Source organism: Cervus elaphus, chromosome 12, assembly GCF_910594005.1.
Source record: "Cervus elaphus chromosome 12, mCerEla1.1, whole genome shotgun sequence".
In the NCBI taxonomy this organism is placed as follows: domain Eukaryota; kingdom Metazoa; phylum Chordata; class Mammalia; order Artiodactyla; family Cervidae; genus Cervus; species Cervus elaphus.
In genome coordinates, this window is record NC_057826.1 from 85,468,799 (window position 1) to 85,486,458 (window position 17,660).

At 40.4% G+C, this 17,660-nt stretch overlaps 1 protein-coding gene across 6 annotated transcripts in view; it reads right to left on the minus strand.

The window, feature by feature from the left end:
• Positions 1-17,660, minus strand: part of MAP2K5 (mitogen-activated protein kinase kinase 5) — a 260,879-nt gene that overhangs the window by 60,392 nt on the left and 182,827 nt on the right. For all 6 annotated transcript variants that reach the window (XM_043919835.1, XM_043919834.1, XM_043919831.1 and 3 more), the window contains 2 exons: positions 933-959; positions 589-621 (listed from right to left, as the gene is read on the minus strand). In XM_043919835.1, coding sequence (XP_043775770.1) covers positions 589-621; positions 933-959 — 60 coding nt within the window. The remainder of the gene's footprint in view (positions 1-588; positions 622-932; positions 960-17,660) is intronic.

Here is a 17,660-nt window from a genome sequence, read left to right on the forward strand (position 1 = left end):
GGTGACTTAACATGTGAAAATACCAGTTAAAAGCACAAAAAGTCAGGAGTATGTTCGGTGGGGCGGGGTGGGGGGCGGGCGGGGTGGGGGGGGGAATGCCTAATTAGGAATTAAAGCTGAATTGTTAACCTAGAGCTTTTCAACACTTTTGTCACTCTGCTATACTTTGGGTAAGTAAAGCAAGGAGGACAAATTTTATCCAGCTTATTTCTGCTGTTCAACTCTGACCCTTGTCTACTGAACGACTTTAAATATCTGTTACAGAAAAAAATGGTACCACTTTAATTTCCGGCTCCATCCCCATCTGGCCAGAGAAAGGATAAATTAATATTATCGTGTTTTGTCTTTAGGGCTTCTGATACCCCCAAGGACCAGCCTGTAGGATAGTCTGTTTTGGCAGAGATCCTCAGCCGGCATCAGAAGAGCGGGATTCAGGACAAGGCCAGTTCACGTAACACAGCTCAGAGCCACACAACACAACTTGCTCTGAGGATGTCGGGCACTGTGCTTCATTAGGAAACAAAATATAAGCTTTCCACACCATTAGGAATGACTTTAGGAGTGAAAGCACATAAGACGATGCCTCACCTCATCAACAATGCACTGCAGAAGCTGGAGAGGCTGCAATGGGAAAGAAGAGAGGAAAAAGTATTAGCCTCTATGCAATATCTTTACAGTGGAGTGGAAAGAAAAAATCATTAATGCAATAAAATATAGCAAGATTAATCAACAACAGCAAACTCTTATAAAAACATTGATGCTCAGGATGTTCTATTATTTCTAATGGTACCTAATCTAATACAGGCAGTTAAAGGTTTGCATTTTCTTCAAAATGCAATTTGCTAAGTTTAAAACAAGGCATTCAAGCATGCAAAGGAAGCAGCCATCAGGAAAAAGAAAAGTGAATTTTTTTCTGAACTCATAAAGCTTACCATTAAAGATCCCTGGTTTTTCTGAATCTGAAAAAAGGCAATATGTAATTAGCATGTCATAATCAAAATGACTCACTTGGACACATTATGATCACTGAGAGAAAATTATTGCATTGCTGGTGGCAATTTGTGGGCATGTGTTAACACAATTTACATAATGAAAATACACAAATGTTAATAGCTCGCTTCTCATTTATAGGCGAAAGTCAGCAGAATGTTAATTTCACACAACACTTTTTAGTACCCTCCAGGTTGTATTAGAATAGGGAGAAAAACCATAATCCATTTCAAAAGGCTGTTTACGATTCAGATATAAATAATGTTTTATATTGCTAGATTGTGAACACTGGGCTTAATGTTGCAATCATTGCTAATGTTATGAAGCTCACTCTTTTTAAATTAAAAACCGATTTATTTAAAATTGAAATTAAATCATAGTCAGAAATTAGAATTTTGGATTCCTGCCAGTGTCTGCTCACAATCCCCTATTTTGTGAAGAAAACTTTAATTATGTGGTTGAAGTATTTGCCTCTGACTCAAGAGTGGGTGAGGACTCCACCTTTTCCAAAGTTCCTCCAGCCTGTTTGCAGGGCAGCAATGCTTTCTGGGAAAATCAAATGCATGCAAGTTTTAACACTCCTTTTTAGGGGATGAGAGCTGAGTTAAAGAGGAATGCCTGTTCTGGAGGCAGGACGCTCACATAGCTAACATCGACAAACCATGTCTCTTAGAAAGTCACTAAATTAATAAAACATCCACTTAGTAGTTAAAGTATTAAACACTTAAGTGTCCCTCCCTCTCCAACCACCCCCCTAGGAAAAACTGCCTTGCAGTTACTACAAACTCAATGAAAATGGAGTCCCAGGTATTAAATTTCCTGAGGAGGAAAATTTCAGGGCTTATATACAATTACTGAGGGGTCAGTTGCTTGCTGGGATAGACTGCTTCAACAAGCTGGTAAAATATAAACTAGTTAATAGTTTCTTATATGCTTTTAATGGTGCTTTTAGAAGTTCTTTCACATACACATTATCATTAGATTGCACAACCACCCTGAGTCTGGCAAGGATGGACATCCCCAGTCTATGATGGGAAAAACTGGGCCTCCCAGAGGTGGGGGCAGGCCCAAGGCCTCCAGGATCTGGCTGTGGTTCTTCTGGGGCCTCTCCCATGCTCCCCTCTCTCTAGCATCATATCCGTCTACATCACAGCATTCCTTAAAAACAACTGGATTCATATGTGTTTATATTTGGCATGGTAAAGTTGATAAATTACCAGTTTTGGCACGCGGGTTCTTCTGAACTGGACTGTTACGCTTCTCCAGGGCAGAAGCCCTGTTTCTCCATTTCTTTTGCATACCTATGGCTGACCAGCAGACCCTCCCACCCAGTGCCTGAGTGTTTTAAAAAGTGTTTCCCCATGTGTTGTCTTAACTGAACATGGTATCCTCTCTTTCCTGCTCTTAGCTCTGCATCATGCCCTCCCCAGGCACGACTCCCTGAAACTTCCATCCGAGCTGGACTGGGTCTTAGTCTACTTTGGTAGTTCCTACTGAATACTGCCGCTTCTTATTCCCCTAGTCAGCGTGTACTTCTGTATAAGGATCTGCAGGGAAATGTTTACATTAAAAAGGAAGACGGCTCTTAACTACCACCTTGGAGTGGTTAGGATTTTAGTAAAAAGCCACGGCTCCTTTAAAAAATCATGAAAACCCCAGGCAAATTCTCCTATCAGATATCTTTGGTGCTTGCTTTTACAGCTGGTCCTTGAACAACACGCATTTGAAATGTGCAGCCCACTTACACGAGGCTAGTTTTCATTAGTAAATACTAGAGTACTCGATGGTTCGTGGTTGGTTGAATCCATGGATGTGAAGGAACCTCAGATATTCAGACATGGGGGGCCAACTAAATTAAACCCAGATTAACCCCTTTGTTGTTCAAGGGCCAACTGTATTTTTTTTTAAGTATACATAGATTACCCATGCCCCCAACATTCTTAGTGAGATAAATCTACTTCAACAGGAGAGTTATTTGCAATGAACACAGAATTAGAAAACCATTTTTGACATCAAAGAGAATGTTTTTCCACAAATTTCCAGCAGTCAGAGGGATTACAAATTCTCCAAGGAAAACATGTAGCCAACATTTTAAGTGATAGGTTTCAAAATGAATTCAGGGATGGATTGTGAGACATTGTTTCCAGTAACAGCCATTGCCTGAAGTAAATGAAATTTTCCTCACAGACTGAGACCTAGGAAAAAGTCTCCACCTTGCCCCATTCTTTGGGTTAAAAGCACGGTTTAAGACCACTTAAAACTGTACTCTTTACTACAAGAAAAGGAGAAATAGCAACATCAAAGTCTGTTTTCTGATTTTATAACCATACTGTTTTGCCCAGGTTTTTAAAGAGAGACATTGTTACCAGGTTTTATTGTACGGTTTTGATAGCAACATATTACATGAAATCATCTTCATAAATTTTGTATTAAGGTAGCAGTGCCAGTACCTGAAATTGATTCAAAATGCTTAAGATACTCAATTACTTTTTAACACTGTTACACAATGCAGTGACTTATATCTTCTATTTCACAAGAATCTGATGATGCAACATCATTGTAATTGATTCATTTTCTCAATTAAATAAAGCTACTGTGCTTTTCTTTATATGAATGCCACACAGACTATAGAGTTAGATGTATTATCTCCTTTCTCTGTCTCAGATATATGGCCTTAAATGCTATATTCTGTTCCTCTGTTAATTCCACCAGAAAATTTAATGCCATGGTCATATTTTTCAAATTCTGAAGTGCCATGTACTCGACTGTATTTATATTAGGCGTATTTTTCACTGCTAAACTCTTTGTTGTTTACCTTTTTCAAGATCACATTACTGTACAGGCGCATCAACCATAAAACAGACCCGAACAAAGTCAGCCTCCAGTCACTGCCTCTGCGTTTACACACAGTTCATGAAAAAGTGAAGCCCCTGGTTTTATAGCGCATTAAAAGGGGTACTAAGGGTTCTCAATATAAAATGTTAGCTTCGTGAATGCCTCTCTTTATTCTGGGTCTGCCTTCCAAATGCTTAGATCTGAGAGCAGAGTTCAGAGGGACACAATAACATTGTTAGGGCTGATGTACTGCCTGTAGCTCCCAACATATGAGATGCTGTTTATAACTAACTTGTCCAAGTCCACCTTCCTGCCTACACATTTTGCTCATACCGAGTTTTCTATGTCTAACTAATAACTGGGGACAAAGAACAGAACGATAATTGCTCCAGTCATAGACTTGGCTGATCAGTCTCTAGAACCAGCAGCATTTTGAAACACTAGTTAGATAAACCTCTTCTCTCTTCTGGGCATAGCTTTTTTTTTTTTTTCCTGTTCATCAGCTGTTAGATCTAAGATTTTAAGCCACACTAACAGGGGATGCCTCATTCTAACATAAGACAGGCCCGTATGTGTCTAAATGGGGAAGAATGACTTCACAACAGGCAGGCCTAAATCTCAGTTGGGTCTTCTATTTCCTTAAGAGGACCATAGAGCTGGCGATTTAAAAAGCTCCTGTAATGTGGCCTGTGACTCTGGAAGATGAACCTGGAAAGGAAATTACTGATGCAAAAGTTTGCTTATGGGGCCTCAATTATTTAGTCAATGACTCTGGTGATAAAAGGCAACTTTGGAAGGCTCCCATTATGCTTCTATCTCTGGAGAGGTACTTTTTCACACACGATGGTAGACAGACCTTGCTACCAGCCCTTTTATATTCAGAAGCACAATCAGAAAACTAAAATGAATCCACCTATGGAACTTAGAGAAGATATACAAGCTTGAGCTTTCATTTTCTCTTTTACTCTCTGAAATTATGGCTTGCCCTGCAGCTCTTGTCGGAGAGATTTATGTGTGACCTGGGTCAGATCTTCCAATACCAGTTGACAAATTTTCTCTTTACATATTTACTGCTTTTCAAGCTTGTGTTATTTTCTCTTAAATAGAGAGAGAGAGAAAAAAAAAAAAGAAATATAAAATTAAATCATATGACTGGAATTTTAAAAGAATACTGTTTTTATCTGTTGTGCTCCTGGTATCACATTCTAGCTTTTGATGCTGAACTCTATTCTCTTTTTAAATGTCAAATTTTAAGAACTGTAGCTATTTTGCAAGGACTCTCTTTTAAAATCAGATGCATTAAGCTAGAATTCTGGCTAAATATTAACATAAACAAGTATTATAGCAAACTGAGATTTTATATTCTACATGAAGAATGATGACCCAATTTTTTTTTTTTAATAGATGGAAGGGACCTCTGAGATCTAGTTTAATCTACTCATTTTGCTGTTAGGGAAACTGAGGCTCAGAGGGGAAAAGTGCCCAAGGTCACAGAACCTGGCTTAGAATTGACTGCTGACTCATGAGGCAACTAGTAAGGGAGGGGGAATGCATCAGCTTTGGAATCAGAAAGATTCCTGGAATTCCTGTCTGATTCTCATGGCTTCAGAAGCTCCCTCCTTTCACTAGGCTTAGGGCTCTAGTCTAGAAAAGATAAGCTAGAGGGGCCCAAATATCCATCCCACCCCTCGAGTCTCCCACTCAGGCACAGAGTTTCTTTCCTGACACAGACATTCAATCCGACTATATCTGGTATTGGGCTGGGTGCGAAAACTGAGTCGCATCACCTCCAATCCATCAGAACTTGTAAAAAAAAAAAAAGTGCCCAAATCTCAAAAAGCCCTCAGAGGGAGAAAAAAAATCACCTTCACGTGACCACAAACTGAATTGTTATTGTTGTTGCTGAGTTGCTGACTCTTTGTGACCCCATGGACTGTAGCCCATCAGGCTCCTCTGTCCATAGGATTTTCCAGGCAAGCATACTGGAATGGGTTGCCCATTTCCTTTTCCAGAGGATCTTCTTGACCTAGGGATCTGACCCTAGATTCTTTACCTCCGAGCCACCAGGGAAATCCCTTACAAACTGAATACACAATGCTTGGTAACTTAAAATAATAATGCTTAAACAAAGGACTGTTTTTTTGAGAAGGAACAGGACAAAACTTACCCTGGTTAACTATAAATGGGAATTTTGGCAAACTGATATTTTTAGATTAACTGAATGTATTATGAGATAAAATGAATAAAATATATTATTTCTAACAATGTAAAGTGAACAAATATAGTTCACTTGTGCTCTATCTCCCCTATTCATCAATCTCTGTTCTTGTTCAAGTTCTTATCATGCCTGTGAATCTATCAGCATAGCTTGTATAGGACAAAACAAAAACAAAAAATAAGTTATATCACTCATTTAAACACAAATAAATGACCTAAAAATGAGTGATAAGAGGATTTAGTAAGAGGTTACTCAATAAGGTATAAGAGGTCACTGTGATCCCCATGTTCTAAGATCCACTCACTGGCATGTTCTCCCTGCCTCATACCCCAAACTTGGGCCAGGGTGCTGCATTCCAGAGTGACCAGTTTTGAAAAGTTAAAAATAGATATCCCTGAATTTGACAAACAGTTGGGGCAGCCAGAAAGGCTCTAAGGTGCCCAGAGGAGGGCACAGCTCAGATGGGACCAGGCAGAAAATCATCACAGCCATAAATTAGATCACTTGGCTCTTACTGCTTCCCGAGCATCAAGGACAATGCATGCCCACCACACACAACAGCTGCAGCACCAAGGTGCGGAGCAGCTATTACTCATGTGCTGGCTCTGCCGGCCAGAGAGCAGGGGAAAGGGCAGGATGGCCGGCCTCCACTCCTTCATCCCTTGTGTATTTAAAACTGACGCGGCTCGTGTCCTCCCCTACCCAGGGGTACAGGAGCTAGCGTGAATCATTTCCTGGGCAAATAAATGAGAATTTCAATAGTCAGACCTAAATCCTGTGAGAAAAGCAGGAGCTGAGAATCACAATTCAACATGACCAATGTGAGTTACAAAACTAACTTTTTCCCTCACAGTACAAGGTCTGGCCGAGGAGTCCATTAAGTAGTTGTGTTTCAAAGAAGATCTGAGATGTTTGCTGCATCAAACTTTTTTCTTTGCTACAAAAAAAAGGTGTGGTCTTATTTCAGAATCTAGTTTAAGAATATCTGTTCCCTGGGTGTGGGAGAGGGGTAGGGGAAGAAGGAGGTGTTGCTTTTTCTGAGAAAGGCCTGTTGACCATTCTACTTTTTATGGTCAAATAAATCTGCTATAGCAAAAGCTATTTTAGCATGGCAAAATATCTGAAAGGGTTTTTCTAGAGTCGCCATTTAGGTTGCATCTCTATTAGCCTAAATCCTCCACATGCGACAGAATCCAGAACAATGTTAGAGGTCACCTAGTCCAATTCCTTGTTTCTTGTAGAAATTAGCTTTGTAATATTCCTGACAGACAGCCATTCTGTCTTTGCTTGAAGACCTCCCAGTGCCAGGATTCCAATGATTCTATCTTGGGTAGCTTGAATTGTTGGGAAATGTGTTCTTATTTTGAGTCCAAATATGTCTTCCTATAAGATACGATCATGGTCTGGAGCTGCAGTGATTAAGTCTAAAGACAGCTCTTCACATATTTCAAAATGGCTGTCATGTCTTAACAATGTTTTCTTTCCTCAACAAACATCCTATTTTCTTCCTAGGATCATTTGCTATGTTTGGCTGCCCTCTATCCTTCTCCCTTCCATTAGTAATGGCATACTAACAAACATCCCCTTGCCCCTAAGTAACCCATGAGCTTCATGGGAAGATGACGTCAACCCCAGCTTTAGAGGTGGGGCATGTAGCTCAGTCTTAAATTAGTCGCATTGCCTACATGCCCTGGGTGCAGGGAGTTAAACTGGTCCAATCAGACTGAAATCTACTGCCTCTGGCTGCTTGAGGGGAAAAAGAGACCTGCTCTTCCCTTCTAACCTGAGAAGCAGGTCACCCCAGGAGCTCTATAGTCATTCTTGGTCTGTGAAGGGAAAAGCCTACTAAGATCAGAGCCCAAAGTGAACTACTGGATAAGGTTCTACCTAAAACCAGCAATACTTAGCTTTTCGGTCATGTATTTCAATAAATTTCCCCTGTGATGGAGGCAACTTTGAGTTGGGTTTTCTGTGACCTGAACCAGAAACTTCTGGAAGAATCACCCAGGCATGATTTCACATTCTCCTTTGAAGCTACCTTTCTCTGAATGTGGTGCCATTTAGGTACATTCCTCATAAAGTGCAATGCCTATGCCTGAACACATACCTTGCACTCGCTTACATCACCTTATTCTGGACACTGTACTTGGTAGAATCTCAGAGGCCACAAGGGTATTCACATTTTTGATAGCCATATCACATAGTCAGCTCAATGGAGAGAAACAGAGAAGTGCATAAGTTTTGGGCTGGAAAAAAATCACTTCTTTCTTGTACTCTTCTATTTCTTATCTGTTTCATACTGACAGAGTATTTGAGAGTCAAAATGAATGGATGATTAAACCAATTACAGCATCTAGACAAGTCTGATGAAGTTTCTGCCTGGGGTCTTTCCCTTGTAACTGATAGAAAATGCATCAGTCTTTCATTTGGCTGAAGGAGACTCATAGACTTGGTGTCTGAAAGCACCCGAAAGGTTCTTTAATCTGACCCAGCTCCATCCCATCTGACTCTTGAATCCCTCCATCATTACACCCCTGCTGATGTGGTTTCTGTTTGAATACGTACAGTAATGGGGAGCCCGCGCATTTTCTGACTGCCCATCCTACCTCCTGTTCCAGTTCTATCCTCCTAATATTGCAAATCCACATCCTTTCTTACAGAGAATCCTCAAATATCTGAAGACAACTATCAAATCTCCTTGGAAGGCTTTATTCTTCAGGTATTGATGCTGGCAGGATAGAGTGGAAGTACAGACAATGGAAGGGGATGAAATTATTAATTTAAAGCCTAAGTATGTGAATCGATTCTTAGTTTCTTCTGATTCTAAAACATGCTATGCCAACATGCAAAAAAGTAAAATTAGACTAAATTATCAATTCATCAATTCATATATGTTTATGAAGATCTTGCTCTATGCCAGTCACTCTATGAGACTCTAGGACCCAAATGATGGATAAGATATATACTTGCTGGTTCACAAAAACAAAGTGACTTTTTAAGTTCCCTGAAATTTAGTGGCAGAGATGAGACTTAAGCACAGGGCATGCACTCACCTCTATGTCACTGAATATTTGTATGAAATATAGTTCGATGGATTCAGGATGCTGTAAATTTCTAAGACAGCTTCCCCATGAGGCCCACAACAAGTCATGTTTTCAGGCATTGCAAGGAAGGTTTTCTTTGTGAGCTAAGACTCCACATATTGTTCCTTAAACAAATAAACAAAAACCCAAACAAACATGATATATCTGACAACGTGGTCTGGCCTGCTGAGATTCTGAGATAAGCCGCAATTGCAGCCAATATGTGGTTCTTACAGGATCAGGAAAGAACAGAAAATCTTGAAATACAGTCACACGTAACCATGTTAATTAACAAATGTCTTATTGGCTTGACTGTGAATTCAAAATAGATTTGAAGAGAAGAAGTCATAGATTTAGAATGAACTAAAGAAACTTGACTTCTGTTTCAGAGTTTTGGTTCACACCTCTCATATTTTGATATAGGCAAAATAAAGTTTCAATAAATTCTAGGAGAGGATTTAGGAGATGGGGATGAGAAAGGGGGCTGAAGATGTGGAAAAGAGGAGGAAACTGCTCACACAAGATGAAAGCAGGGACCTTCCTGGTGGTCCAGTGGTTAAGGTAAGACTGTGCTTATAATGCAGGGGACATCGGTTCGATCCCTGGCCGGGGAACTAAGGTCCCACATGTCATGTAGTGTGGTAAAAAAAAAATAAAAATAAAAAAATGAAAGGAGACCACAGATGTATCTAGCCCAGCATTTTTCAGTCCTTGTTTGCCAAATAACTCTTAGTTCGTTTCGATGTATTTGTGTGTGCATGCACATGTGTCAGGGAGTAGATGTCCACCCACACTATGTCCTGTCTTCCCATGATTTCCCAAGTCACTGACCTAGGCCACCTCTGTCATTTTTCCAGATGAGGAAACTGAGGTCTGAAAAAAAAAAAAAAGGTCAAACGACTGATAGGAACAGCCAGGACCAGAACTCAGGTTAGCTCTGCATGAGCCACTGGGCAGAAACCATATACTGACAATGCTTTAATCTATTATTTGCTGGGTGTGCTGCTCACTGCACCCCGGTCACCTCTGCTCTGAGTCACTGAACATTTCCAGTTGCCTGGCTACCGAGGAGGTATAGGGCTGTTCAAAGAGCAGGGGCTGTAGGGAGACCTTTAGCTGGGAACATTCTTTTGTTTACTGCATTTTACCAAACTAGTCAAGGTCTCCTCAAGCCCAGAATGATGCTCTCTGAAGCTGGTTTCTAAACAGGAAATAAAACAAGCTCCATGGCCATCTTTGGTCTTTCTCTCCTCCGAGCTTCCTTCCTCCTAAGACTGTCACGTTCCCCAGCCTTCCTTACCTTCTCTCCGTGGTGGTCACCACCTATAGACCCTGACACTGTGTAGCATAACAGAGTCCACACTTGGTTCTAACTGGTTGCCTTAGGTTCCCTCGATACTTTGGCTCCATGCATAAACAGACAACTGCCTCCTTTCTTAGCTTCTAGCAGTCGCTGGGACCCTTCTTTCCACCTGGTGTGTCCTGGGCAATCTCCAGGCTTAAATCGAATCAGCTCTTTGCTCCTTTTAGGCAACTCATTGGTTTTTCAATGAACTTAGCTTATCTGTTTCATTGGCAGTAAAGAGGGTTGGGTTCTGAGCATCATTAACATTTTAGTTGAGGAAGAATTCCCAAGACCCCAGGCATTAATCCAGAACTGTTAAACATCTGAAAAGTAATCTGTACTCAAACAAAGCTTGGCCAGGTCTGCCCCCTTTTTAACTTGGATGCCAATGAGCCCCTAGCCCCAAATATACCTAAGTTTTCTATACTGAATGTTGTTAAATAAAACACTGGAGTACAATAAAAGTTGATGTCTTTGCCTGTTGTTGCTGCTGCTACTACTGCTGCTGAGGACCACTTTCCCTCCAGGGATCCATATCCATCAGCAATTACCTAGCAGGTATGGAGCATCCTAGGACAGTAATTTCCATCTCTGAAGACACGCCGGTTGGAGGCAGTACCTGAGTGGATGGGCGTGTAAAATAAGGGTAGCCATTTGGGCTCAATGCCCCTGAGTGCCTTTTCTCACTTTCTCCCTGCACCCCAGCCCTCCAGAGCAGGAGATAGTCTGGTTCTATTGCCAAATACCTGGTAATCATCAGTGACTCATTTAACAGCTATGGACCCCCATGTCCTCCTCTATAAAGTAAATGAGTTGGACTGGACCATTGTAAGATCGCCTCACATCCTGCAATTCTATGCTGCCATTAAGGAGCACCAATGAAACCAAAGGGGGAAAAATGGCCAGCCTTCCAGACCACAAGTCTCAGAGGGAAAGAAGGCAGTGACGCCACTCGTAAAAGCCAGACTGGGCACCAAATTCTCTACTTCAAGCTTTAATTCTATTTCTGGGCTAAACTGCTTATTTAAAAATTGTAGAAGAATAATGGTCTCCAGTTATTAAATTAAAAATTACTATATCCTGCATATAATTCTATATATTAATGACTGATTGTTAATGATAGATTATAACTGAAAAAAGAAAGACTGTAAAGGAAGGCTCTTATGGGATCAGAAGAGTAATTCATTTTAGTCCTACCTGGAGTGAGACATGGTCATATATTTTCAGAGCTACATGGGTAAATCCCTAAAGTACTTTCTGAAAATATAAATAATACTAATATTACCTTACTCTTGTTTACCAACTTATATTTTTCAAAGGGCTCTCTTAGGTATTAGGTCGTTTGATCATGACAACCCCCCAGTTCCCCAGCAGTCTAGCCAAGTCAAATTCATAAAGGGTGGCAGAGAACCCCTCAGAGGCATGTGCCAACTGACTTTAGGCGAAGTGCTCAGTCATGTCTGACTCTTTGTGACTCCAGGGACTATAGCCCGCCAGGCTTCTCTGTCTATGGGATTTCCCAGGCAAGAATACTGGAGTGGGTTGCCATGCCCTCTTCCAGGGGATCTTCCCAACCCAGGGACTGAACCTGCATCTCTTGTGTCTCCTGCATTGGCAGGCGGACTCTTTACCACTAGCACCATCTGGGAAGTCCAGACCTTAGGGGTAGAAATCTTAAGATGCAATGACTTCCAGATTTCCCTGGAGTCCAGTGGTTAAGAACCCGCCTGCTAATGCAGGGGACATGGGTTCGATTCCTCATTCAGGAAGATTCCACATGCCTCAGAGAAATGAAAGCCCGTGTGCCCTAACTACTGAGCCCACACTCTAGAGCCCTTGAGCCATAACTACTGAACCTGCATGCTGCAACTACTGAAGCCTATGCTCTGTAGTAAGAGAAGCCACTGCAATAAGAAGCCCATGTACCACAGCAAAGAGTAGCCCCTACTCCCTGCAACTAGAGAAAGCCCTCACCCAGCAATGAAGACCCAGCACAACCAAAACATTTAAAATAAATCAATAAAAATTTTAAAAATGTAATGATTTCTGACCTCAGGTTGGTTCTCAGTCATCGAAAAGGGAGTCATGAAATTCTCAAGCCCAATTTCATGATCTGGGCTCTGCTACATGTGCTGGCTCCATCCTGATACAGTACCTTTCTCCTCTATAATTCCTCCCTCCCCTTCTTACTTTCCCTCCTTGTGTTGCATTAAAAGTCATCTAAGGAAACTCCTAAACTATGAGGGAGATAAAAGTTAACAGCAGCAGTAGTTAACTTACTGAGTTGAAGTACTGCAAGGAAACCAAGTTCAACATGATGCTTCAGACCTTTGTCTTAAGGAAAGAGAAAATGACTCTCTTGACTAGAACGCCTGGAGCTCTTTTCCATCCTTCTAGCCTTAGAGCCTCAGCTCAAGCATCATCCACCCTGTGAAACCATAGCTTCCTCAAGTGAGCTGACCTCTGACTCGTTAGGCCAGAGCATACCATCTCCTGTAGGGTTCCTTTTATATCAACTGCTATTTATTCATGTTTTTCTGCCCACTGCATTAGATGCTTTGATAGCAGGGACAACACACTTCATTTCTGTACTCCCAGGGCTTAGCACAGTGCCTGGACTGAGTAGATGCTCAGTGACAAATACGTGTTCAACTAAACTGAAATGTATGTCATAAAATAGTTTAGAAGGTGCTATAGAAACAAACCAACATTGGGTTAGTGCTTTAAAAAGCAAAGACAGGAACCACTAACCTAGCTGAGGTATTAACAAGTAATTTATCTTGAAAGTCTCACATTTCTAAGCTACCCATATTTGGGGGATGATTTCTCTTCCATTTCTGCTCTATCTTAAAGATATACTGGGAACCCATCTCCCATCTTCAGCATAGGCCAAGCAAATAAAATTATGAAACATCTTTATAAGTATGAAATAGGCATTGGGAGAAAAATTTGACAGAGGCAATTTAAAAATTCCTGGGAAGAAGCAAATGTGTATCAGCAAACATCTTCATATCACTTAAATTTCACCTCTGCATTTTATGGAACATAAAATCTGATTTTATGGCTTCAAATGTCAGTATATTTTAAATGTCTATATCCCAAATAGTGAGAGTGAAAATAAACAATGAATTAAAACATGTAAGCTAGAAATCTGTTTGAAAAAATAAAACCGCACACATATCACTCTTTTGGACTCTTGCCAATTAAAGATTATAATTTGAAGTTGGGGTAATTACCCACTGCTACTTTTCTCTTTGACTAGAGATCTCACAGAAAAAACTGGATACTTACAATTTACTAAAATCCTTTATGTTCAAATTCAAAAAGTTCATGTAACAAAGGATAGATTCTGAACACCTCTTTTCAAAAAAGGCAGCTTTTTAGGTTTAATTTTGCAATACTAGGTTGGTCTAGATGTAATCAGTACGTTAATACATATATAAGATAGTGATAGCTATAGTGTGAATATAACAATAAATATAAAACAACATTAAATTATCAAAGTTAGGATCAGTAGCAGTATACTCAAAGAAATTTAAAACATGAATAAAATTAGGAGTAAAAACTCTTGTATTTTGACATCAACTTTTGAAAAACATTTACTATTTTAAAATAGTTTTAAGAACATATACTTTTTACTTTATTATGAGAAAAATACTCTATTCAGAACACTATTACTACAAAATAAACATATGTTTAAAAGACAGTGTGTCAATTGAAAAAAAAACTTACACATATTAAAATAGCAGGTTTCCAAGCCAAGTTAAACAAAATATTTTCCACTTGACAAGCTGCTTACATTTAAATGAAAACAGGGCAACTGTGGTCAATAATATGGATTGCATATAATAAAAAGGACCTTAGATCATGTTAATACAAGGATCAGAAAGCAGTAACTTCCATTAAAACCACCCAATTACTTAGGAAACTTTCAGATACAGCAAATAAATTAATCTGTTTTAAGTGAAAGTGCTCAGATAAGTAGCTTTTTGACCTATGAGTAAGTCTCACTAGCAGCAGTCACAGCAAAACCAGAACCTGCTGAAGCAAGGCAGAGTCCCCCAATCAAACAAATGGTATTAGTAATCAAAAAGCATTTGCAAAACATATTTCCTTGGTTAGCAGCAGGGGGTTCTGAGCACATGCCACCTACAGCTTCCTTCATACTTTGATATACAGTGTACAAGGGGTGAACACACCTTCCTCTAACCCATGAACAAGTGGGGTATTTTTGCTTTTTAAGAACAGGATATTTTCATTTCTGTACTATCTTGTGAAAAAGGCCAGTCATTATACTATTAAGAATATATATATCTTTCACTTAAAATCCTCTTATCCACTTACATTTAACTTGTGTTGGGATTTAAGAATGCCTCTTTATTGAGACAAGTAATATGTCATCATTTTGTTCAGCTAACAGGCCTGACAGACCCCGTCTCCCTGAGTTAAGAACAGCAGATCTCTATTTTGTACATTGGTGGCAAAAGGTGGCAGAATAAATGAGAATCGCCACTTGGTAGTAAAGATTTTTAATCCCAAAGATGCAGACATTCCTTCTACCTTGGCCTTAATTATTCTCTTTGGCCAGAGGATGGTACTTTTTTTTTCAATAAAAGTGATCTCTACATATTGCAATATTTTATTTGAATGCCATTCTTATGTATTTTAACAAATAACATCACCATGTACTATATCTCATGTTTTTGATCCTTTTTTTACTACTTATCATCTTCTTTATTTGAAACAGATTTTTAACAGATAATCTTGATCGTTACAACAATATCTTGCTTGAATTTTATTCAAATAATTCTTAAAAACAGCTTAAAAAGCCGTTTGGAATAACATCAAGCTTGCCATCAATCAAACGAAAAAATTCCGCTGGCGGTTGTATAAACATCAGATCAAGTCTGATGTCTTCAAGGATTTCAGAGTGAACCATAAAAAACTCCATTAACTTCTGACAAAGAATGCAAATTAATCACAACATGGGGTGAAATGAAATTAAAGGCTCTTTTCTAATCAATGACAAGGCAGGATGAAATATTTGTTACTCTCTCTGCACTCAGGCTGCCTATGATGTTTGCACTTCCCTTGAAAAGCCCCAAATGTAAGGTGTGAGTACAGATTCACCCACAGTCGATGTTCAGCCCTCCCCGCCACCCCCAGAGCTATCTGCTTACAAGTCGTAGAGATTCACAAAACACACTAATCATCTGAATCTCAGGTGCATCCAATTTGTTATTCACACTCTCCCATGCCAGTGAAAAGCCTGGCGCAGACAGATGCACCAGGAACCCTAAATGACAGTTTTGGCCTCCGGAAGTACGATCACTACAGCAAAATCTAGTACAGCCTCCAGGTGAAATGTCTGGAGCTCCATATGGAGCAGGGAAAATTAACAACAAGATGAAAATCACTGCAGCAGCGGGGAGTCGGAATTTTTGAAAAAAAAAAAAATGAAATTTAAAGATGAAGAAAGAGAAGTAATAAATTAATGGGGTGTGAAAACATTCAAAGCTTTACAATACCAGGGGCACTATTTGCTCAGATTTTTTTTCCTTTTTTTAACTTCAGGTCATTTTGATGTAATTTATTAACCAAGATCAGGAAATGTAGCCAAAAGAAGAACATTTTTATACATGCAAAAGTACCTTAAATACATGTGTATCCATATTATCTTCACTTTCCTGTAGCATCTTGCTTACCAAATTTTCAAATGTCAGAGCCGACAGAACCCTTGAGAAGTCTCCTTAATGGATTTACTATTGCCCTGATGCAGGGCACTGTTGTAAAGCTTGAACGAAGGACAACAATTTTTAGCAGGCAATCTCTTTCATTTCTCCTAAATTACGGTGTCATTAAACCAACCATTGCCCACCATCATGTTTTTTAAATCAACTGGATTTGGATGTACATGATTAACTACACACAGCTACCACCCGTGTCTGGACATGGACATTGTTTCCAAAGAGTATTACAGCTAAACTGTTCAAGAAATTGAGATACTATCTCTTTACCAAATGTTTAAAAACATGATTTTTCATTATGCTATTGCAGAATATGCTTCACAGGCACCCAGAGTTTAATGGCACTGGGGTCAGTGAGAGCTCCAAGGCCTCCAGATCCCCCATAACTCTGCTAAACACATGGTGAGAAAAGCAAGGGGGCTCCAGGGGAATGGCTTTGTCATCATCTTTCACGGGACAACCCTTCTCATCTACACAGAAGGCCTGCCAAGGGCAGAGAAGGTGAGCGAGGAGAAGGGCTTGGGGCTGAGAGGGAAGAAGGGCAGTGGTTTGAACAGTCAACCAAAATCAGAATTCATAGAGCCAGTCATTTAGTTTAGTCACCAGCAAGTCTCAGCTTTCACTGTACCGATTCATCCCCGAGGCAAGGTGCCTTGGAGCCTTGGAGACTCAATCTGGTCACCTCGAGGCTGGAAATAATAGTTCCTGCAGGTGGGATGTATAGCCTGAGTCACATAACAGCGAGCACTCTGGAGCTCAATGTTGGAAAGGCGCTAGGTGGCTCCGACATCATTGGTCCTCCTACGATGAACTGTGGTAACAAGACTGGGTAATTATAATGACTTCTAGCCTTTTTTGCCATAGAGCCCTAAACTGCATGCCAATGAGGCTACATACACAACTTTAAGGCCTAAAGGAAACTAAAATAGATAGTGCTTTCAAATAACAAATAAAAACCAAGCCCCCCAACAATGAAATTCCTGGAGAATGATTCTTTCAACGACAATCCAGCCCTTTAACCTTTATGTGGTTCCCAGGCCACTGACTCTTCCGGCTATCTTCCCAGCACCCCTCCCGCATCTGCATCCCCAGCGGGTACACTCCGCGTCACCAGCAGGAAGAGACGCTGCTAACGACGCTGTCAGCGGCGCTGACGCTGGACTGGGGGAGGATGAGTCTGGAAGCTGGCCTCTCCCCCCTCCTTCCCTTCTGCTCACTTTACGCTCTGCTCCAGCTGCAGCTGGCAGGTTGCGCACACATCTTCTTGCAACCTTTGGTTGACGATTAGAAGTTCTCTTTTGTGCTACAGTCCCACGTCAGGGCCAGTAGGGTGGCCCTTTGTACTTTCCCAAGTGGTTTCACCATAATCTCATCTGATCTGCATGCTTCTAATCAGACAGGCTCATTTTAGAGATGAGGAAACAGGCCTCAAAGAGTTACAA